Source organism: Chiroxiphia lanceolata, chromosome 11 (assembly GCF_009829145.1).
Source record: "Chiroxiphia lanceolata isolate bChiLan1 chromosome 11, bChiLan1.pri, whole genome shotgun sequence".
In the NCBI taxonomy this organism is placed as follows: domain Eukaryota; kingdom Metazoa; phylum Chordata; class Aves; order Passeriformes; family Pipridae; genus Chiroxiphia; species Chiroxiphia lanceolata.
Window position 1 is genome coordinate 18,199,523 of NC_045647.1, and position 22,041 is coordinate 18,221,563.

A 22,041-nucleotide genomic window follows, 5' to 3' on the forward strand; every position below is an offset into this window, starting at 1 on the left:
GGAAAGCTCAGGGCACGGGACAGCCCTGGGGGAGCTGAGGGAACAGGAGGCACCACAAGAAACGATCCAAAGATGACAAATGATCCAAAGACCCTGTTATCTCCTGTTAGAACAATTTGTTCCTCTCTTCACCTGTGGCAACAAGTTCCAGGAATGTGTTACCTGTTGTAATTTTTAAGTATTTCAAGCCAATCTCCCAGCAGTGGGGATTGATGCCTCCTCGTTCCCTATTCGGGGCTTTGGAGTTTCCCGTTGATGGGATTTGCTCCCTGCACGGGGCGTCTGGAACACCAAAGTTACCCCTGACTGGCTCTGGAGAAGGTGGTTCAGCTGGTGGCATCTGCCTTTGTCGGTGGCCCTTTAAATTCCCTTTCTAGACATTTCTCCCCCTGCTGTGGTTGGTAAAACAGGAGTAAACCTGCTGTCAAACACGGGCCAGCCACGAAAGCGCTCCCGTTCCCGGGGGCTGCGGGCAGGAGCTCCCGGCCGAAGTGCCCCCGGCTTTGATCGCATTCCCAGCGAGGGAACAGGGAACAAACAGCTGCAGATCAATGGCTTCGGTGCTTCCCTTCCCCGCTGTGCCCGCACCGAGCCTGGCCGGGCTCCCACCCCCGGACCCCTCGTTTTTCCCGTTGCTGTCGCTCCCCGGCTCCTCCCGACCCCTCCGTGTCGCTGCGTCCAGGGCCGTTCCTCGGCCGCCCTCCGCTTCCAGCGCCAATTAAATGCCTTTTCCGTAGTAAACCAGAAACAGGGGCGAGAGCCAGGAAGGCGTGAAAACTTTTCCGCCGCGGCTTTGGCCGTGAGCGGCCGCCCCCGCCCCCGTCATTCCCCGTGCCCTCCCTCCCTGCCGGCCCCTACAGGGTCCCCGACCGGGACAGCGACTGTCCCTGGATCCCCCCCGCCCGCTCCCAACAAAGCGCGACCCGCTCCGATCTCGCCTTCAGAAAAGTTCGCTTTATTTACAAGGGGAGTGCCGGGGGGGGTCCCCCCTGCTTACACAGACGCGTTTGTAAAATTAGCCAGCCCCCCTGACAAAAACGCAAAGGAGCGGCTGAGAAATAAATAAACCTCTCCCACCGCCCGAGGCGCAAAAAAAAAAAAAAAAAAAATAAAGCTCCGCGGCCAAAGGGGCTCAGGCGATCCTGCTGCAGAACTCGTGGAAGTCCCTCTCCATGAAGAGCTCGCTCTCGATCACATCGTCCTCGGAGGGGAAGTACGGCTGGCTCTCCTCCTGCGGGGACCCCGCGGGCCCGGCCCGGGCGGGCGGGGAGCGGGCGGCGGGTCCGGGCTCCCCCGCGCACTCCATGAGCGCCCCGCGGGCGTTCTCCAGCACCCCCAGGTACGAGTCCATGTCCAGCGGGTCCATCTCGCAGTCCGACCCGCCGCTCTCGGTGCCCACCGAGTCCGAGCGCAGGTGCATGAGCTGGTACTTCTCCCGCATCAGGAACTGGTTGGTGTTGCGGGGCGCCCGCATCCCCGGCGCCCGCTGGCCCAGCACGTTGACGGGCCGCAAGGACAGCAGCACCCGCGGCCGCGCCGGGCGGTGGCAGCGGCGGAAGGCGCGGCAGTGCTGCTGCTGCAGCTGCTGGTGCTGGAAGTGGCTGTGCGTGCGGCTGCCCAGCAGCTTCCGCGCCCCGCCGGGGGCCCTCCCGCGCCGCCCGGGCGGCCAGCGGGACCGGCTGCCGCCCCGCCGGGGCTCGGCGCCTTTCAGCGGCGGCGGGGAGGAGTCCCCCGGCAGCCCCTGGCCGCGGGCGGGCTCCCAGGGCGGGCACACGGCGAGCCCCGCGCGTCGCAGCATCGCGGCCCCCCGGCCTCTCACATGCTCCGCACCGCCGGGACGCCCCCGCCGCGCCGCTCCAGCGCCGCCGCCTCCCCGGCGCGTCCTCTGCTTCTCTCCGGGCTCAGCGGCCGCTTCCCCAAGAGCCCTGCAGGGGCCTCTGCGGGTGCCTCTACCTTTTCACGATCCGCTCTGTTTTTTTCTTGAGCGGAGCCCGTTGGCAGCGCATAGCCTGGCTGAAGGGCTGCGGGCTGCGCGGCAGCTTGACGGGCTCCAAGCCGCCGCTTCGGAGATGGTCTCGCCTACTCCCCCGGCCGGGCGCCGCTGGGCTGTCAGCGCTGCGCCGGGCACGGCGGGCCGGGGCAGGGCCCGGGAGCGCAGCTAGCGAGGGGAGGGGAGGGCGCCGAGGCACAGGGACCGTACACGGAGGGCCCACACCGCCCGCCGCCCCGCGCCCACTGCCGGCGCGCTCCCGAGCACCCCCTATTTATCAGCTCCGGCGCAATCCAACCGCCGCCGCGCCGCGGGGGGGGACGCAAGGGGAGCACGGCCGCTCCTCAGCCAGCCTGCCCCCGGCAAACCTCGCCCTCCGCGCCCGGGGAGCGCGGCCGCTCTGCGCTACCACTGCGCGCCAGCTCGCGTCTCCCGCGTTATCCCGCGTTATCCCGGGATCTTTCCCCCGAGGCGCGCCTTGGCTCGGCCCAGCGCTGCGGCCGCAGTGTTTGTTCATCCCCTATTCACGAACGCAGTTTGCGCTCAGCTCCCCGCGCAAGCGCCGTTGCCCGCCCGTCTTTGCAGCAGCGCTACGCAGAGTGCGTACGGCACCCGCCCCTTACGGAGGCACTACGCAAACTGCGCACGGCACCCGACCCTTACGGAGCCGCTACGCAAACTGCGTACGGCCCCCTCCCCTTACTGAGGCACTACGCAAACTGCGCACGGCACCCGACCCTTACAGAGCCACTGCGCACGGGACCCGACCCTTACAGAGGCACTACGCAAACTGCGCACGGCACCCGACCCTTAAAGAGCCGCTGCGCAAACTGCGCACGGCACCCGACCCTTACAGAGGCACTACGCAAACTGCGCACACCGTGAGGGGCGCTGGGGGGTGTGTGTGGGGGGTGATGAAATGGCCGCGGGGGAAGTGGGGAGGGAGAAGGGGTGGCCTGGGGCCGTCACCGGGCACTGGAAAAGCGCCGGGTCTCTCTGCCAGCGCCTGCTGCCGCCCTTCCCCCATAGCTCCAGGCTGGGGCCGGCGGTGCGGGCGGGGAGTGGTGACCTTCCCGCGGGTCCCACAAAATGGTGCCCGCGCCTCAGCGACAGCGCCTGCCCCCTCAGCGGCCCCACGCCGGGGCAGTCTCTTCTTGAACCTTCAGGATGTTTTTTAAATTCCCTTTAGCCTTTCCAGCGGAATCGGTGCTTTTTCATCAGTATAGTGAAAAATTTGAACAGAGACATTCATTCTTGTAGTTTGGGGACTGCCCCAGTTACTCGTGCTGGGCCTTGGTCCCTCTGCTACAAATTTCCCCTGGTTTTCAAACCGGCTTTGGTTTGTTTTTTTTTTTTTTTGGCCCTGTATATAACAAATCTGACAGTGACTTCCCTGTTCACCCCTTCATGGCCAATTTCTTTATAAAAAATGAGCTCAGCGTTGCCCAAATGGTTCCAAGTAAAGGCTGTGCCTGAACAAGGGCAGCAACTCCCATGTAAGTAACACTTTATTATTATTTGATAGTGAGGGGCAAAGAAGTACAAAATGTACAGGGAAGAACAAGGTGAAATGGATTTGTGATCAACATTGCTAACAACAAGTTGCTGACATTTGTATTTCATTTCTTTTAAATTCCATTCAGGAGTTATATGATATTTTAAAGTCAGCTGGCCTTATCACCTGTATGTTTTACAAACTAAATGCCAAAGTGGAAGGAGCTGGCACTGGAGCAAGCACCAGTCACAGCTGTTTAAAAACCTGCAGCCTCTGAAATCTGAGGGAATGTGAGAGCAGGGAGAGGCTGCAGCGCTTCCAGAGTATATAAAGATGTTTATAAAGAAATGCCACATGCTGTGGTAGAACCCAAGCCCTCCTCCCTTTGGTCCTGAGTTGTCACAGGATTTTTCCCAGATGCATTAGACAGCAGCATGTGTTGAAATAAACTTCTGCCACTCCAAGCTTTCCTCCAGGATACAGATCATCCTGGATCTCTGTGTTTGTACAGGAGACTCTGCCCTGGCAAGCACATGCACTCAGTCTCTCCCTGTCTCCTGTTGGTCAACCCTGCTTAGTCTGGCCTTGGTTCTCATTTTCTGCTTCTCTGGTTGTGGTGCAGATTGAGCCCACCTTTTAGCTGTTCTAGAGGGATGTACAAAATTCTGTGTAGAAAACAATCTCATGCTTCTTTATGCAGGCAAGAATTCCAGCTAACGTGGCTCCCTTCACATCAGGATTGTCCCTGATCCACAGACTGAGACATTGCCCTGGACAGACCAACGAGCTCATCCCGTACCCAGTCCTGCAAATCAAAATCCAAAGCCATTATTGAAACATTTTATTGATACCTACATTTGTATTAGTTCCAGAGTTTTTAGAGCAATAGGAAATCATGACATGGAGGCAGCTGAACTGTTTGTGCCATTATTGACTTGACCTTCATTCCCCATGACCTGTTGTGGTTGGGATTTAGCCAACTGAATGTTTTGTTATTTGACAGTGGTTGCCAGCCAGAGGTAACATTTTTTCAAATCTTTACTACCTTTCCTTTGACATGTAGGAACCCACCTACAAGTTTAGGTGTTGTTTTTTTTTTTTTTTAAGCTGGAGTGTAGCAGCAGAGGAGGGGCTTGTATTGTAGTTACAGCCTTAAGAATTGGTATCTCTAGATATTTAACAGTATCCCTTCAGTGGAGGGAAGGTCAAGCTCCTGAGAGGTGTTTGGTGGAGTCCCTCGGATGCCCTTGGTGTCCAGTTACTGGGAGAAGCCCAGTGTCCTGGTTTGGCTGGGATAGAGCCGGATGGGGTTATCCACGACACCCGGCACTGCTCCCGCCGGGGCCTCAACCCAAAGGTCAAGTTCGTTTCACTCTTAGGCTCTCACTGTTTCCTTTTTCGTGTCTGTGAGGGGAAATCCTGTGGCGGGGGAATCTTTTCACTCTGTCCCACGCTCAGGCCCGCAGGTCTCCAAGGGGAAAGGGCCCGCAGCCCACGAAATACCGTTTATCAATTTAAAAAGCCATTTTAGTTTGTGGAGACCCGCCCCCCGTCGCGGTCCGGGAGGGACTGACCCGCCCCCCCCGCGGCCCCTCCGGCTCCTCCCTCAGGCCCCGCCCCCCGCCCGCCCCGACCAATGAGGAGCTGCGGGGCGGGCACGCGGGAAGGGTTTCCCGGGCTGCCTCGCGCCGCTGTGACGCAACGCTCCCGGCAGAGCCCACGCCCAATGGGCGACCGCCTTAGAAAGCGGGCTGGGTGCGGGCGGAGAGAGCGGCGAGCGGATTGGGCGGTGCGGCGGCGGCGGTTCCGGCCATGCGGCGCCGGGCGCGGTCCCATCATGGCGGGACGGAGGTGAGCGGGGCCGGGGCCCCCCGCCGGCCCCAGGGGTGCGGGGCCGGGGCTCCCCGCCGGCCCCAGGGGTGCGGGGCCGACCCCGCAGGCGGGACGGACTGTGCGGGCCGGGCGGCACCTGTAGGGTGTCCCATAAACCCGGCCCAGCAGGTGCCGGTGCTGTCACTGGCCGGAGCGCAGTAACGGGGTCCGGCCGGGCCGGCAGCTCCTCTGCGGGGGTTTGATGTTATCAGCGCCTTTTCGGGCGTTACAGCTCGTGTGTCTTGTGTGTACAACGTCACGTTTATGTGCGTTTTACTCCCTGGGTACTGTACAGATTCTTGGCTTTTTTTTCCTGGAATTTAGGCTTAAACCAGGTGTTTGCTAAAGGTCTTATTGCAGAGCCTTAATACTTATCAAATCTTAATTTTATTAATTATTTTTACAAAGAACTTCATGTGCCTTTCAATATGTAAGATGTCTTCAACTTTCCCTTCAGCATCCTTTAACTAGAGGGGGATTTTTGAGGAAATTGCTGCAGCTGTGGTGTATTTGGTATCTCCAGCACATATTGGCTTCCCCACTCCTCGGAGCCTTCTGGAAACTGCAGAAAGCTTTTTTTTTTTTTTCCCCCCATGCTTAGGAAGCAGCTGTCAGGTAATAGCAGAATTTAATTGTCACATGACAGCTGCTTTGCTAACTCAGCTGCCACTGCTGAGTTTTTTTAAATAAAACTATGTAGTTCAAAGTTATTTCCAAATAACCTAGATTTCTCTTTTTTTTTTTATAGTGACAAATGCTTCATTTTTAATTAAGGCATTATGATGATGACAAAAATTTCTTAAGACCTCATGAGATACAGGGTAAAACTGACTTATCTGTATCTATCTAGCTGTATGATAAGTCCAAAAAATTTTTGAAATATTTGTTCATTTCATCCATAGTGGTGTTTTCATGGATTTATTTTTTTATTTTAAAAAAATTAGTATTTAAAAAAGCACATTCTAACTTGCTCTTATGATTTTAATGCTTGTTAATTTTTTCTTCTAGATAAGGAGCCCAGCACAAGTCTGAGACTGCTGTAGTACAATCTCCAGAATTTGACACCTTTCCTAGTGAATGTTGTTATCTTCTAGAAAAGTGAGTGTGTTTAAAAAAAAAGCCTCTTTGGTGATGTATTGTCTTAAAGTTTAACACTTTTTGTCAGAAGAAAATGAATAGAGAAACCTCCCTTGTATTTATTAACTTCTCTGTAAATTTAGAGTGTCGTCCAGAGTGGTGTTTTGTTAGATACATTTGTATAATAACCTCTGTAACATCATTTGTGGTGTTTTTGCTCAGTCTGTGTTCAGAGTTATCAGTTATCCTTGGTTTTTTTCTGATTTAAAATACGTAAGTTGCTTATAGTAATGAGCATTTTTTACTGTAGGCACACAGATATTTATGCCTCTGTCTATAAACTGATAGTTAAATCTTGGCTTTTTTGCTCCGCTGAGCTTGAGCCATAGACAGATTTTCAATGTGGTTTTTGTCTTTGAAGTCAGTCTGTTTAAAATTCTGCTTGGTAGCTTGAAAAAAAACCCTCCCTGCAGTGATGTTTACACAGGAATTCTCATCAGTCACTTTTCCCCCCCTCATGATTCTGATGCAATAAGCTTTTGGCATTGCTCAGAGTGTGTGTGAAGGTGTGCCCTGTGGTTCCTGGGCACTGCTCTGCCCGTGCAGTGCCCCAGGGGGTAGCAGTGGGCCAACAGTGACACTGTGAGTTTTGCGTGGAATCTGTGACCTGTGAGCAGCTTCCACAGCCCGGTCACAGTCACACCCCAAACCTCCACCCTGCCTTCATGTGGTAGAGATCACCTGCATTTGGCAGCTGGGCCAGTCTCCCAAACCTCTGCAGTTATCACTGAACTGGGAGGGCTGAGCTTGATCTGAGTAAAACCTGCAGATCCTCGGCCCTCAGATCAGTGGGCTTGGAGGGGAGAAGCTTTAAGGCTGCATTCTTTTATCATCTCCATTGTCTCTGTGATCACATTACTGAGGAATGACATGGCCTAATTAGTGTTCCAAGGAAGGATGATGAAAACTCTCCTGCACAGTGTAACTCACTGTGCTAAGGCTGGTTGTTACCTTTTTAAGAGGTTCTTATCGTTTTAAGAACATGTCCAGGCCGTGTCCACATGTTCCTTGGCAGCCCATGACTTCTCCTCCAGCTCCTGTGTCACCTGTGCACCAGGTTGGGGGATCCTCAATAATAATAATATGATAATGATGAATCAGGTTTCCTTAGTGGATCTGTCATTAATACAAAAAGGTTGAGTGATGGAGTTGGTCTGGAGGTTTCATTTTGGGGCACATTTTTTTCACCTGGGCTCAGTGCATTGAGCTGGCAGTTTCTGTGGTGATCTGGGTTTCATTTAAGTAAATCTTTTGGAATTGAGGCAGCCTGTCAGCTGTAACTGGAAGTATTGTCTTCATGCATTTACATTTGTTGCTGCTCATGGTTAGTGTTTACAAATCTGAGTAAATCAGAAGACTCAGTCCTTATGCCATCGTGTGTAATTCTGCAGTGCTGAGTGGAGCTTGAGTGCTCAGTTCCTTCTGCTGTGAGTGCTCAGGAGCAGCAGCACTGGAGTCAGAGGTGGGAGAACCTGTTTATTCTGTGCAGTCATCTCTTACAATCTCCATAACCAGTTTTCTTGTCTTAGGGAACCCCTCTCTTAACTATCCTTATTCCCCACAGCTTTTGCTTCGTGCTTGCTGTGCATTTTCTTGAAATCTGAGCCCTTTGAATGTTGCAGCAGGTCTGGAACAGCAGACAGCTCTGTTGTGAGTTCCTTATCATGTTGAGAATTCTCCTCCCTGTGTTGCTTGTACGTTATTTTGCTTGTAGTGATTTTTCATTGACTTGGCATTCTTCAGAATTTGAGAATGGCTTTGGGCTCTGGTGGGCAAAACCCACTAAAGAAAAAAAGACTTTCAGGAAATGGCCAGCAAGAGGTAGTCCACTGTGGCTTAGGTCTGATATACTTACAAAACTAAAGGGAAAAACCAGCAAAACCACAATCTCTTTCCAGTCCCTTCTTATCTGTAAGTTAGAGCTTCTGAAGATTCACAGCTGAGGTCTTGGAGGTTTTTCCTCATCTGTTTGAATTCTTTCCACATGTTCATCTTTCTCAAATGTGCTATTTGCAGTCTGACTGCTTTCAGGGGCATGTGAGAATGGTGGCCTGGCCTGATGGAAAAGTGCTGCTTTAAACACTTAAATGCTGGGAGTAGATGTACAATGGAAAGGAATCTCTTCAGTAGTCTTAATTCCTGCACTTAAACTAAGGCTGCTGCTGGAGGGTCAGTTTGAACTTGGAAACTTTTCCAAAAGAAAAAAACCCCAAACTTGTAACCAAAAAATAATTTGCCCTTTCTGCAGGAAACCGAAATAAAAGCATAATAAAAAGTGAACAACTGTAGTTGAATGAATGGAGAATCCTTTTCCTGTTCCAAAACTTTGGTCAAAATTAGGCTTTTTTTAGATTAAGGTGGTTGCTTCCATGTCTGCACTGCATGAAGCTCTTCAGAAAACTGAGCTGTGGTTTGGTGGTATGGATTTGTAAGACATTAAGTTGTATTTGAGAAGTTACTTTTTCTCCCTTCTGTTCAATATGTATTTTCTTTTCTCTCCTTGGACGTTGCTGGGAAAGGATGGTTCAGCAAGTTCCAGAAAACATAAGTTTTCCAAACGAGGAAGAGAAGATATTGAAGCTCTGGAGAAATCTGAATTGTTTCCAAGAATGCCTGAAGCAATCGAAGAACAGACCCAGGTAAGGATCTGTTCAAAGCTGTAGCAGCTGTGTGTGACAGTGCAGGGTTGACTTGCCTGTAATTCTTTCCTTTGCCTTGGCTCTGTGAGCAGCAGCTGCTCCCTTTGCCCCTGGCTCGTGCTGCTGTCCTGCCACTGCCCCTTAGATTTCACTTTGTGAAGCATCAGCAATGTTCAAACAGTGGTAATAAACCTGTAACTTCCTGCTTGGTGGGTTTATAAAAGACATGTGCAGGTAAGCAAGGCCAGCTCTTTGCCAGGTGTGCCAGCTGTGGAGCTGTAGGAATCTTGGTAGAACTGGCAGTCAGGAGGAACTGAATTGCAACGTTGCCTCTAGTCCGCCTGCCAGTGTGACACCTGACAATGGAAGAGGAAGAAACTGATGCTGTCCTAGTAAGACATAAGAATCAAAAGCTCCTTTTAGACTTACCCTGTTTGAAGGCAAGTGTTTGCTTCAATTAAGACTGTTCTGTGTTGCAGGTTTAACTTCTACGACGGCCCCCCCTTTGCTACTGGGCTCCCCCACTATGGCCACATCCTGGCAGGAACCATCAAAGACATTGTGACCAGATTTGCTCATCAGAGTGGTTTTCACGTTGACAGAAGGTTTGGCTGGGATTGCCATGGCTTACCTGTGGTACGTGTCATAAATTTGCCCACAGATGTGTCTGTTGGTTGCTCTTTCCATGTTGTCATACCTGCTTATCAGCAACGTTTCTGTTGCCCTTGCAGATTTTTTAAAAGAGAAATGCAAGTTCTGTGGCCACTGTGTTTGCTCTGGGGTTTGTGTGTGGTGATTTCAGGAGCTTCCTCCTGGTCACCTGCACTTGGTTCATTGCTATAAACATGTATTTATTTGGTACATTTTTCAGAAATTGTTTTTTTTTTTTTTTGTTCATTTTTCTAAAGATAGCACAGAAACAGTTGCACCAGGGCAAGCCTTTGAAATCCCTGCCTAGTTCAGGTGCAGTACTCACGAAAGCATCTCAAGAGGGTAAAGCAGGCCCTTTAGCCTCAGCAGAATGCACAGAACATAAATTATCCAGAGAAATCCTGAAAGCTTTTGCTAACATTGTTTCAATGCTCCCAGGAGTATGAGATTGACAAGACCTTGGGCATCAAAGGGCCGGAGGATGTGGCAAAGATGGGGATTGAATCCTACAACAACCAGTGCAGGGGGATTGTGATGAGATACGCCAAGGAATGGGAGGTAAGTGAAGGCACAGCCCACGTTCTGCTGGATGTTTCTAAATGGATGCGTGCAGAAGTTTTTCAGTAAGGGTGAACTTCATCCTTTTATTTGATTCTGAACATAAATCTCATATCTTTAAGCTTCTGTGTGTTCCTCACTCGTGATCCGGAAAGGGGAACACGAAGAGCGCCGTTGTGGCTCAGAACAGAGACTGCTCTGGTGTCAGAGGAAGGTGATTTGCAGGTTACCTGGAGCTCAAAGAGTCTAATGAGATACACTGAACAAATAACAGATACCTTGAGCATTGTCTCTTTCTTTGTGCCTTTCCTTCTGTAGAAAATTGAAAGATCTGGCTTTGGTTTTCAAGTGGAACAATAAAGAAAAAGCACATTAACCTCCCTGCTTTTCTGCTCTCCCTTTCCCCAGTCATTTCATTGGCAGAGTGTAGGGAGTAGCTCGTGCTTTTGGAAGAACAGAAGTTCTAGCATCTGATTTTTCTGTCACAATAGGTGTGGGTAAACCCTCAGTCTTCCCAGAGAATATTTTGCCTCCCATGAATTTAGGGAGAACATTGTTCTATGCAGACTCTTGTGGTTGGAGAGCTGTTTGAAGTAGAGGGGTTAGATATTTTTTAAAGAAATGCACAGTTGTTTTTTTTCTAATTTAGAATAATATTCATCCTGTGCATAGAACTTGATGCTCCTTATTTTTGTCCTTAGCAGTGTGCCCAGAATAAAGGACATTTAGCCCAGAACTCTGTATTTGCTGTCAGTGGGATGTGTGTGTGAAGTGATGACTCTTTTTTCCCCTGGTTTTCTGGAGCTGAGGAGTGCCCAGGTGCTTTCCTGGCTGTGCCTGTTTTACAGTGCCAGCCTGCAGTAACAAGTGCCAAAGGAAGGATGGAAGAACAGGCCGTGTTTTTTCAGCCTTTATGCCACAAGGCCTTCTTAAGCCAAAGAATTTTTATTTTTTTCCCCCTAATTTATAATCTCAGGCATTTTTTTATTCCTCTAGGACTTCTATCTGTTTACATTTTGAGTCTAGATATGCTGATGGCCTCTGAAGAGTCTGTATCAAGGCATTCTTATATGCAATTTGAAGAACTGTAGTTCTTTAATATGCTTTCCAATAAATGTTTATCTTCACCAGCAGTTTTTTCCTTTTTCTAGGCAGAACAGCCCTAATTATTTAGTTTTTCTTCCTGCAGAAGCTGTTCTACCTCATCACACTCCTCTGTATGTTTTCTAGTCCTGATGTCCTTCTTTTCATCAAAATAGCAACTCCTTATTTGAGTATCACTTGCCTCTTGCACCTGGGGAGCATTTTGAGGTTATAGCCAGTATCTGGAGACACTAGAGCTGTATTTGGTAGAAGAGCTGTGGCCTGAGTCTTGGCAAGTGGCTGGATGAAAAGCACAGGGATTGTACATTTGAAAAAAAAAAAAAAAATCTTGAATCTACGCTCTGAAATTTTGTATTTTAAAACCATCGTTAATGATTCTTTGTTGCTTCTGGAAATAAAAGTAACAAGATTCCTTCTGGTTCCTTGTCCTGGTTTAACCCCAGCTGGCAGCCCAGTAGCACACAGTCACTCACTCCCTCCTGGCTCAAAGGGGAAGAGAATTGGAAAAACAAGGGAAACTCTTGGGTGGAGATAAGAGCAGCTTAATTGAAACAAAATAAAATATTATAACAATGCTGCTGGTAATAATAATTGCAATGAAAAGGAGAGGGAGGAATAAACCCCAAAGAAAGGAAGTGATGCTCGGTACAGTTGCTGACCCACTCCCAGCCTGTCTCTGCCCAGTGGTTGGGGGTTCCTGGCCAAGTCCCCCTGATTTCTGTCCTGGGCATGACATTTTGGGCTATGGAGTCTCCCTTTGGCCAGTTTGGATCAGCTGTCCTGGCTGTGCTCCCACCCAGCTCCCTGTGCAGTTCCTCCCTGGCACAATGGGACACTGAGAATTCCTTGCTTGGAGTAAGCACTACTCAGCAACTAAACCAGTGGTGTGTTACCAACGTTATTCCCACACTGTATCAGCTGTGAGGAGGAAAATTAACTCTATCCCAGCCAAACCCAGAACATTTTGTGTTTTGTTTTCCACAGTTGTTCCTTTGGACTTGCTGTGTCTTCAGAAGGTGGTGTTTTTGCAGTGCTGATCAGTCTTTTGCATGATGAATGGATTTTGTATCTTGTTTTGTTCATAAATTCGTAAATTTCCATGTATAGGTGTATATTTTAGATTATTAATAAAAATAATGAAATTTGTTTAAACATCTTTTGACTTGTAATAAATTCAAATGTATTGGAATATTGCTAGGAGAGGAATTGCCAACATACAGTGTTTATTTTCTGTCTGGAGTGTCTAGCAAATGCTTGAGGCTTGTGGAAAAAATATAAAAGGTTCCTTGGCTGTGTAAGGTCTTTCAGTGCTGAGACCAAACAGAACTCTCCAGCTTTGTGGATGCTTGTGGTAATCAGTCCTAGGCTTTAGATCTTATTAGTGGAATGTCAGAGTGGCTTGAAGGTCAGAATCCAAACTGATACATTTCAGGAGCTCAGGTGTTATGTGAAAATGCAGAAGTGAGCGAATGAATCTGCCTTGTGCTCACTTGGCTGGTGTGATGGTCAGAGTGGGCTGTGCCTGAGGGGCTCAGGACAGGTGTCTCTGGGTTGGCTGATGGCAGAGCAGGGCTCTGGAGAGCTGTGAAATCAGCAGAGTCCCACATTCCAAGTGAATCCCAGAGCTGGCTTATTACAGCCCATCCTCTGTGCCCGTGAGCACAGTCTGTGCTGAGACAGGGACCAACACCTGTCAGCCCTGTGGCCCTTGGCAGCCCTCCCCTGGCTTTGGGAAGTCCAAGAAGGCAGTTGGCCCTGGAATAGTTTAATAACTTGTCACGTATCGATTTCTTTCAGCATTTCTTTGTCTTCAAGTTACATCAGGTTGTCATGTAACTGAAAGCTGATAGACTACGTGTTCTGGGTTTTGACTGTCTCTGCAACAAGTAGTTTTAAAAATAGAAGTGAGGCCACTGTAATGAAAAGCGGTTTTCAGGCATTTGAACCTTGGCTGAACCTTGAATGATCCACCATTTCTGTTTGATGAATGATCCTCATGATCTACCATTTCTGCTGTGTTGAACACATTTGCCTGTTGTGTGACCTTGGTTCTAAACAATGATGGTTTCATTTGTTCCTTATTTTTGCTTGTTTAAATACACTGTTTGGAACTATTATCAGGCTGAAATATTTCTTAGATGTGTTTCGTTAATATGGGACAAACACTGCACTTGAAAATCCATCTGTTTTAGAGAATAAATGTTGGTAATGTGCCATGATCTTGGATGTTGAGGTGCCTTTCAATCTCTGTGTTTGTGTCTTTTAACAGTTCAGTGTTACCAGATTAGGACGGTGGATTGATTTTGAAAATGATTATAAAACTCTGTATCCCGAGTTCATGGAGTCTGTGTGGTAAGTTACATGCATTGTATGCTTTGAAATGTTAAGAAGATTGCAAACATGTGTTGGTCCATTTATCATTAGAACTGTTCTGAAATGTGCCAAATGCAGATAAACATCAGGCAATCTGAAATGTATTGATGTCAAAGGGAGGGAATTTACTGTCCTACTTTTTTTTTCTTCTTCAGGATAGCAGGGTTTTTCCAAATTAAAGTACACCAATACTGATTTTAGTGAGCCCTGAAATCTTCCTGCTCCCTGTCGACTTCAAAGCAATTCTGAAGAGCTATTAATAATGTTCCTTACTTGGTTTAGGAAATTACATTATATCTCTACATTCTTGATGTTCTTCACACTGTCACCTGCAAATGGGCAAACTGTCCAAGCTCAGTTTACCTCCAAACCTCATCTTCCAGCCTGAATGTAGAGGCTGTGAATCTGCTGTTACCTTTTCCTTGGCAGCACAGTTTGGCAACTGTCTTGGACTCCTGGTGCAGAGCTTAGTGAAGTTTGGGTGTTTTGGCAGTGTATTCAGGGTGCCTGTTGGAATTTCAAAAGACAAGGACAGTATTACAGGTTAAGGAGAATCAGGTTGGCCCAACACAGTGAAGAAATGGCAACTTTGAGTCCTTTGGGTGATGGAACTACAAGGTGAATTGCAGAGTATGTGCTGACAAAAAGCTATTGAAAATCAAATTCTATGCATATTAAAGTATTTATATGCCTATTCTTTAGTATTAGTTTTACTAATAACCTTTAATTGTGTAGTTAGTTGCATATAGTTAGATAAAGGATTGACAGACCTTCTAGATGTCCCTGGAGCCATTGGAAAGGGCAGAAGTGCCAGGGAATTTTCAGTGAGCATTGAAAGGATGGTGGGAAGGCAGCAGATGTTTGACTAACTTAGCTGAAGAAACCCAGCATAATTACAAAGCAAAAACTAACAAGAAACCCTTATTTTGTAAGTTATAAAAATACTTAGTGGTACCTCAAATCCTGTTTAACAAGCATCTTAAAGAAACAAACCTGACTTTTGCAAGCTGCAGGGTCTCTCTCACCAGCCCAAGCCTTTTTTTTTTCTTTTTTTTTTCTTTTCCACTTTTGAAAGAAAATTTCTAGTCTTTCACTTGTGTTACAGAGGCTACCTCTTCTAATAATTGCTTTGATACAGACTTTAGGGTATAAATTTTGGATCTGAAGCCTCAAAGGTACGAGATTTCAGGAAGTATGTAGGCAGACAAGCTCTTAATTTTGTAGGTTTTTTTTTTTCTTCCTGTTGCTGTTAAGTTTCCATTTAATCATGTAATGAAATAAATTTTTGAGAGTCTTTTTTTTTTGTAAAGATTTGGGTTTTTGGAGAGTCTCTAAGACGTGGAGGGACACGTGATGGCACTGCCAGTTTGGTCTCGAGCAGAAGAGGAGGTGAAACCACTGGTGTTTGCAGAGTGGATGGAGGAGGGGAATGGGAAAGAAATGTGGGATGCCTGTTTCAGGAGTAAGGGGGATAATGCTTAAAGAAAGCCCTGTAAATGTAATTGCAGCCGTGCTTTTGACAGGGTAATGCACAATTTCTGAAAAATAGAAGAAAATAAATCAGATGGTTTCCTAGACAATCATCAGACTGAGAATGTGTTGCTGAAGTTACTTTGTATATCCATGAGGAGTGTTCCTTTGAGCTGTAGCTTCTAGCATGCTTCTCTTCTAATTGATTCTTTTTCATCTTTTATAATGGGTTTCTTGGAAATGACTGCTTTGTAAGCATTTTGGTGCTATGTCATATGATGGCTGAGTAGACTGAATTTTCAGCCTGCTAAATTTTGACTTACAACAAAACATCCATCCATAAAATTGGCAGAATATTTCAGCGTTAAAGGTTGGTGTCATTAGCAGGTGATACTGCAGTGGTTTCTCATGTAAAGATGTAGTCAACTGTTCACATATTCAATAACTTAAAAAGAACTTTTTAAGTTCTAATTCTGTAGAATGTGTGTCTCTGACCCTTCATCCTGCTCAGATCTCAATGAAAATGTGTCCTTTACTGAAACACTGCAGCGAGAATGATGTTCTTGAGCTGGCCTGGAACAAACATACAATATATTCTTAATTATTTGTTTTGTACAGCTCATGAGACACATACAGTGAATTTGAGCAGTTTAGTGTGAGCTTAAACTTGTTACTGATCTGATCTGCAGTTGGTCAGAAAGAAACACACGGGCTTTGGGAAGAAGAACAACTAGTAAGTTATTGTCTTCACTGCTGGCTTGTTACACAGTGAGTTTACCCCTCGGGAGCAGTTTTCCCTGGGTGCTGGGGAACAGCCCGTGGAATGCTGAGGAGATGAGGGGATGGCTGTGCTGTGAGAGCTGAGACTGAGCCTGGGGGTGATGCCCAGGGCTTTGACTTTGCTCCCCTGCACAGCTGAAGGGTTGGTTGATCAGATTCCTGTCACCATCTAGTGCCCGAATTAGCAATTGCGGGCTGAGCTTAATTCTGTTTTAAAGACAGTTGTCAGCTCCACTGAGGGACAGAGCCCTGGGAGGAGGTACCAGGGAGTGTGAGGGGAGAGCTGGACCTCTGGAATCACACCCTGCCTTCCCTGAGCCAGGCCCAACAGGCACACAGGGCACATGATGGGGAGGATTCCCTCTCCTCTCTCCGTCTTACTGAACACGTTGAGTAAAGGGATATGGAACAATGACAAGTTCCTGCCTGGAACAGCAGATGTGCCTGTTCTCTGGCTGCCTCACCCTCCCAAGTGCCTTTTGCAATAGGTGTGAGGCTCTGCAGTGCAGCTGAACAATGAGGATGATGATTCATGGAGCAGTGAGGTGTCACTGGGGATGAGGCAGTCTCTTCTCCCAGGGAACAAGCAATAGGACAAGAGGAAATGGCCTCAAGTTGCACCAGGGGAGGTTTAGGTAATTTTTTTTTTTTTTGGTAATATTCTATCACTGTAGGGTTTGTTGAGCACTGGAAGAAGCTCCAAGAGAAGTGGCTGAGCCACCATCCCTGGAGGGATTTAAGATGTGTGGATGTGGCACTTGGGGACATGTGTTAGTGGTGGCCTGGGCAGTTAAGGGTGGACTCTGATCTTAAGAATCTTTTTCAACATAAACCATCCAGTGATTCTATGACTTGCATGGTGTGAAAGCACAGTAGAATCACTTCTTAAGTACTTCTGTACCTGAAGAAGATACACTTGAGTCCTTTTGTGTGGTAAGAACTTTGTATCATGGCTGTGCACTGAAAACTCTGTGCTTTTACTGTGGAAACACAGCCAGTATGGAGTGTTCTTTGGTGATGGGGCTTTTTGTTTGTTCCCTCCACTGAACTCATTTCATTGTTCCAGCTTTAGTTTTCCTTTTAGGGAGGTTATTAAGAGGGCACTTCCTCACCCTTTGGACTCGTAGTGCTGTCCTTGATTTTTTTTTTTTTTTTTTGGTAGCAACAGGCTCAGGGTGCCACTTCTAAGGCACCTGAAGAGGTTGTAGGTAGCTCCTGAAACAGGAACATTTGCCTTGGGTTGCCTGACTCCCTTTGTGTAGCTTTGGTTTTGTTCATGGTCCACGTTCTCCAGATAAGCTCTGTCAGTAAATTCAGTGCCTTAGCCCTTCTCAGTGAGAGGATGAATGGGGACACCCCACTGAGAGGACTGGGTTGGTGTAAAGGTCAAAGATTTTTTTCTTTTCTGTGTAAGCAGTAAAACAGTTGTTTTTCCTGCATGTGGAGTTTATTCAGCACTGAACCAGAATGATTTCAGAACAAAAACTCTCTGGGTCCTAATAGAAATCACCAAGGCATTTTGTGTATTCCATGTCTCTATTCCCTAGAGTCTATAATTCATTCTCTAGAGAGATACTGGTCATAAGAAATCTGTTTTGTCCATTTTTCTACTAGCTACCTGCATTTTTTCCCCTTTCTTGTATTTTCTTGGTGCATTGAGTGCTGTAGTCCCCTTGTTACCTTCTCACTGTTCCAGTCCCTGTTGTTTTATCTCCTTACCTCTCTTTTGAAGGAGGAATACACTGAACTCCTGTGGATGATCTTTGGGATAAGTCTAGCAACAGTTTTATATATTCAAATTTTCTCTATGCAGGTATTTTGCACTGTTGGCTTGATTCATAATCTTTCATTGCACTGATCCAAAGATTACAGCTTGGAGTTTAGACCTGGAGCAGGATGATCTCTATGTGCACTAAAGCTTTCACTGGTAGTTGAACCTGAAATTTGACAAGTTCTGTACTTAAGAATTCCTGGGCCTTGGAATAACTGCTTTCCCTGACCTTCTTAAGAAGGTGTCTTTTGAAGATACTATTTAAGGATAGGCTATGTTTGTTATTGGAATTCATGTTCCACTTATGCTTTTTTGACTCATCTCCAGTGTTTTTTGAGTACTTTTTTTGGTTTGTGGTTTTTTTTTTTTTTTTTTTTTTTTGTTCCCAAGCATCTGTTTTTGATGGTTGCTTCCTTTTTGATTTCATCTTGTCTTTAAAGTATTTTTCACTAGTCCCAGAAAAACCTTGTTCCTCAAAAACTCTGCTGCTTTTGGTGCTGTTAGGATGGAGCCAGCTTGCTGAACTGTGTAGGTGACAGGGCTTCTTCCATAGGGAGGTGCTTGTGGATGGGTTTATTTGGGAAGTCTATAGAGGCTATAAAATTGTCCTTTTATCTTGCTATTGAGCTGATGTGAGGTGGCACAGCAATAATTTTGTTCATTTATCTGTAGTACCATGGATATGTTGAAATCATACACCTCTACATCCAGCTGTCATCATGCTCTGCCCACCTTACTTTCAGTCTTTGTCAGTAACTGAGCTTACAGCTCCTGGGTGTTTTTCTTTAAAAAGGAAAAAAGGGAGAAAAGCACTTTATGTTCTTGAAAATAATTGGTCAGTGTTAGTAAGGAGTACTTCAGTTTTCTGAAAAGCTGAGAGTTCTCAAGCCTTTAGAAAACCCTTAGATACTGATCACTGCAAACAGAGCCAGCTGATCCCTTGGAGTCACCTGATCCCCCAAAGGAATGGCATTAATCACTTGTGAGGCTCTAAGATCAAATCTTTCTCTTTGATGTGAACACACGTGTTTGAGAAATGCAACTTGCTTTGGCATCTGCTGGAGGAAGCTGAGAGATGTTGGATTTTGTGTGGGTTGCCAGGGCTGTTTTGAGTGTTGCATTGACTGATTCAGTATCTTTTGGAAGCAAAATCTCCCTCTGTAGGAGTTTTATTGTGTCCATGTGGTGTTTGCCTGGTGTGTGTGTGACTTGGATGAACAAATATTGTAGCAAGGTTCAAGTTTCTTGGATGTTATTCCTGTGGAGAGAGGAACTCAGTCTTGGAACCAGTTGCATCATCCCCTCCTGGCACTTCAGTAAAAACAAACTGTTTCCAATTTGTGTCATTCCTTTTGGAAGTTAAACGTTCCTTGCATCTTTGGGGACCAGATTCTCTATCAACAAGAGGCTGAAATGTGCATCTTGAGTTCACCTTTCCCCAAAGTGCATTTTTCAGTAAAGAAGTGTGTCAGTGCTGCTCCCACAGCCAAGAGGATGCAATTAAATTTATTTACATTTGAGAAATTCAGCAGATTTAGAGGAATAGGGTTTGATTTCTCACTTTTGTCAGTAAACATTTTCTCTCTCACTAGAAAGGAGCTCTGTGGTTTCCTTAAGTTACTGGTTTTTTAGAAAGCACTGCAGTTTCAATTTTGAATTGCAAACCTGGTGCCTCTTTCTTGCAAAGTGCCAACATTTTGCAAACATCAGGGTTAAAACATGTTTTGATAGGTTATTGTCTAAAATATCATGTTGAATTTTTAAGCAAAATGTGACTCTTATTATTAGAATCAGGTTCCTCTTTAGCAGGTGCTGTGTTTTAGGTGGGCAGTGCTGCAGGGAGCCCTTTGGGAATCATCTCCTGTGCAGGTCTGATGGTCACACACCAAGAGCTCTCAGAAGTTCTTTTGTTAAGGAAAGCAATTAGATGTTTTTTTGAGATAACAGAACAGCTTTTTTTGTAATGATAATGAAGACCATGGCATCGAGCAGCAGTCTGGCCTCAATCATAATTCTTTTATTCCATTGGAATGGCTTTCTGAGGGGAGAGGTTATAACAGGCTACAAATGAGTGTTAGTTCTGACCTGTGAGGAGCTCTGGAGAGGTTTGGAAGCCCATCCCTGCTCTGCAGTGCACAGGTGGAGCCCTCGGTTTGCAATGGGATGGGATTGCCACAGGAGGGAGATGCTGGCCTGGATTGGGAGCTTGGCAGCTCCATGAAGTGCTCACCTTTGCTGAACACCTCCCTGAGATTAGTTATATTTACAGCTGAATTAAGTATTCAGTGTTGCTCTGAGTAGTTTTCTTCGATGCTGTTAGTAGGCAGTGCTCTATAGAAAGTATAGTGGAGCTTTTTTCTATAGGTATTTTAGTCACTGTTTTTGAAAGGCAAATAGAACACCTTCAGTAGGAATGCTGTCACTTGTCACAGTGTGCATTAATTATGCTCTGAGGTGGTAAGCATACATTTAAACTTATTTCTTTAACTCCCACAAAGACTTCTACAGTTAGCCAGCTCAAATATATATGCTCAAAGCTGATGAAACTGTGTTGAGATGATTTTTGTGATTTATATTTATGAACGGTCAAGTTGATAAACTTAAAATCTCAGTTGTAAAATAGATCTCACTGCTGTGTTCCAGAGTTGGGTGAGGGTCAGGCAGCCATAACTTGCCTGTGGGTGACGTTTCTTACTTGGACAAGGTGACTTTGGAGTTGTGTGTGTAAGGTCAGGCACCTTGGGAGTGCACAGCCCTGGGAGACCTCTGGGTTTGGCTCTTCTTTGGCAGAGGGTCTCTGAGGCCTTTTCCATCTCAGACGTCAGATTATGCAATTTTTCTGATGTTAGTGACCGCTCGAGGGGAACTTTGGGCTTTTACTGGAGGCCCATGGATGAATCTGAGTGCATTGCACATCTTTTCCATAGAACAGTCTGTATTTTCTTCAGCTGCCTAATCTGCAGAGTAATAATTATTCTGATTAAGGCAGCGTATGACTTCCATGTCAGCAAGCCAGGGCATGTCTTTTGATATTCTTATTTTAGGCTACAGATAAAATCAGTGCAATAGTCTACTTGTGTTTTTTGTTGAAGGTTATAATTTCAAACATAGGAGGCAAGACACTGACTGAAAATACGGGTCCAGATTCTCAAGCGCAGAATGACAGCCTGCAGGAAAAAGTGCTGCTTGCCAGGATGGGGTTGGTTGCTTAGCAATGAGCTTTTTATCTGCAAAGGGACCCAGAAAAGGGATCAGAGTGGTTTGAAAACATAGTTGGAATAAAGGAGCTTTTAAAGTCAGCAGAGTTTTAACGATTTGGATGGAGTTTTAAATGACAAGACTCTGCAGAAGTTCTGGTTTGTGAGTTGGGTTTGGTGTGGTTATTTAAGGCTTGCCCTCTCCTACCTTAGAGCCTGCAGCCTGTACCACTAAGTGTGCAAGTCAGTGAGACCTGATAAGCTGATAAATGTTGGTGATGCTTTAGTAAACCCTGCAGTATTAAAGTTTTGTCTGCCACATGGACATTTGAGGAGTTGCTGTGTGAAGTATGTTTCTCTTCCAGCTTCTGTCCATCTTCAGCATTGCCTCAATTTGTCATATTGTAATATTAAGTGCTGCCTTGATTATTTCAAGGAGACATAAGGATCCAAATAAGCCACAGGCTGTATTGAAGATTTCTTAAACAGAGTTAAAGCTTAATGTGAGACTGTGATCTTGGAGAGGAACTGAGTCCAGAGGAGAATATTAAATTGTGAGACCATAAAACTGAGTTCATTGTTTTTCATGGTTATCCGTGCCCCCTTGTGAAAAATGCTCTTCTGGTTGTCAGGATTTACTCAGGGTGGGTTGCAGGTGTCTTTGACCTGTATCTGCCTCTCTTCTCTAGCACTGGTTGCTGTAGTAGATGCTTAAGATCATGTGATAAGTGAGCAGCCATGTCACTACACATCTGTTCTTAAATTATAACTGATTTCAGCCTTGTTAATAGTTTAGATTTCAGGTGATCTTTGTGCTGAAGGAATCTGAGAAAGATTAGTCAGCGATGTGGATTTGTGTCTCATCTAAATACTGTGTGCTATGCAGCCAGTGCATGGAATACCAAGCTTCTAGAATCAGCTAAAGCTAAAAATGTGCCAGAAATACAGTTGCAATTATCTCTTTCCTTTTGAGTTGCAAATACTGTCTTGAGTTGATGATTGAT

At 46.4% G+C, this 22,041-nt stretch overlaps 1 protein-coding gene and 1 non-coding gene across 3 annotated transcripts in view; both read left to right on the plus strand.

The window, feature by feature from the left end:
- Positions 1-3,042: 3,042 nt before the first annotated feature.
- IARS1 (isoleucyl-tRNA synthetase 1) overlaps positions 3,043-22,041 on the plus strand; it is a 97,852-nt gene continuing 78,853 nt past the window's right edge. Inside the window, exons 1-6 of one of the 2 annotated variants that reach the window (XM_032698972.1) lie at positions 3,043-3,486; positions 6,366-6,455; positions 9,014-9,133; positions 9,613-9,769; positions 10,223-10,342; positions 13,716-13,798. In XM_032698972.1, coding sequence (XP_032554863.1) covers positions 9,015-9,133; positions 9,613-9,769; positions 10,223-10,342; positions 13,716-13,798 — 479 coding nt within the window. In that variant the 5' untranslated portion in view covers positions 3,043-3,486; positions 6,366-6,455; position 9,014. Of the gene's footprint in view, positions 3,487-5,276; positions 5,337-6,365; positions 6,456-9,013; positions 9,134-9,612; positions 9,770-10,222; positions 10,343-13,715; positions 13,799-22,041 lie in introns of those variants that run through there. The other variant, XM_032698970.1, reaches the window with a different exon arrangement.
- On the plus strand, positions 7,005-7,139 carry LOC116792561. The gene has a single exon (XR_004359184.1). It is a non-coding gene; the product is annotated as a small nucleolar RNA SNORA84 (small nucleolar RNA).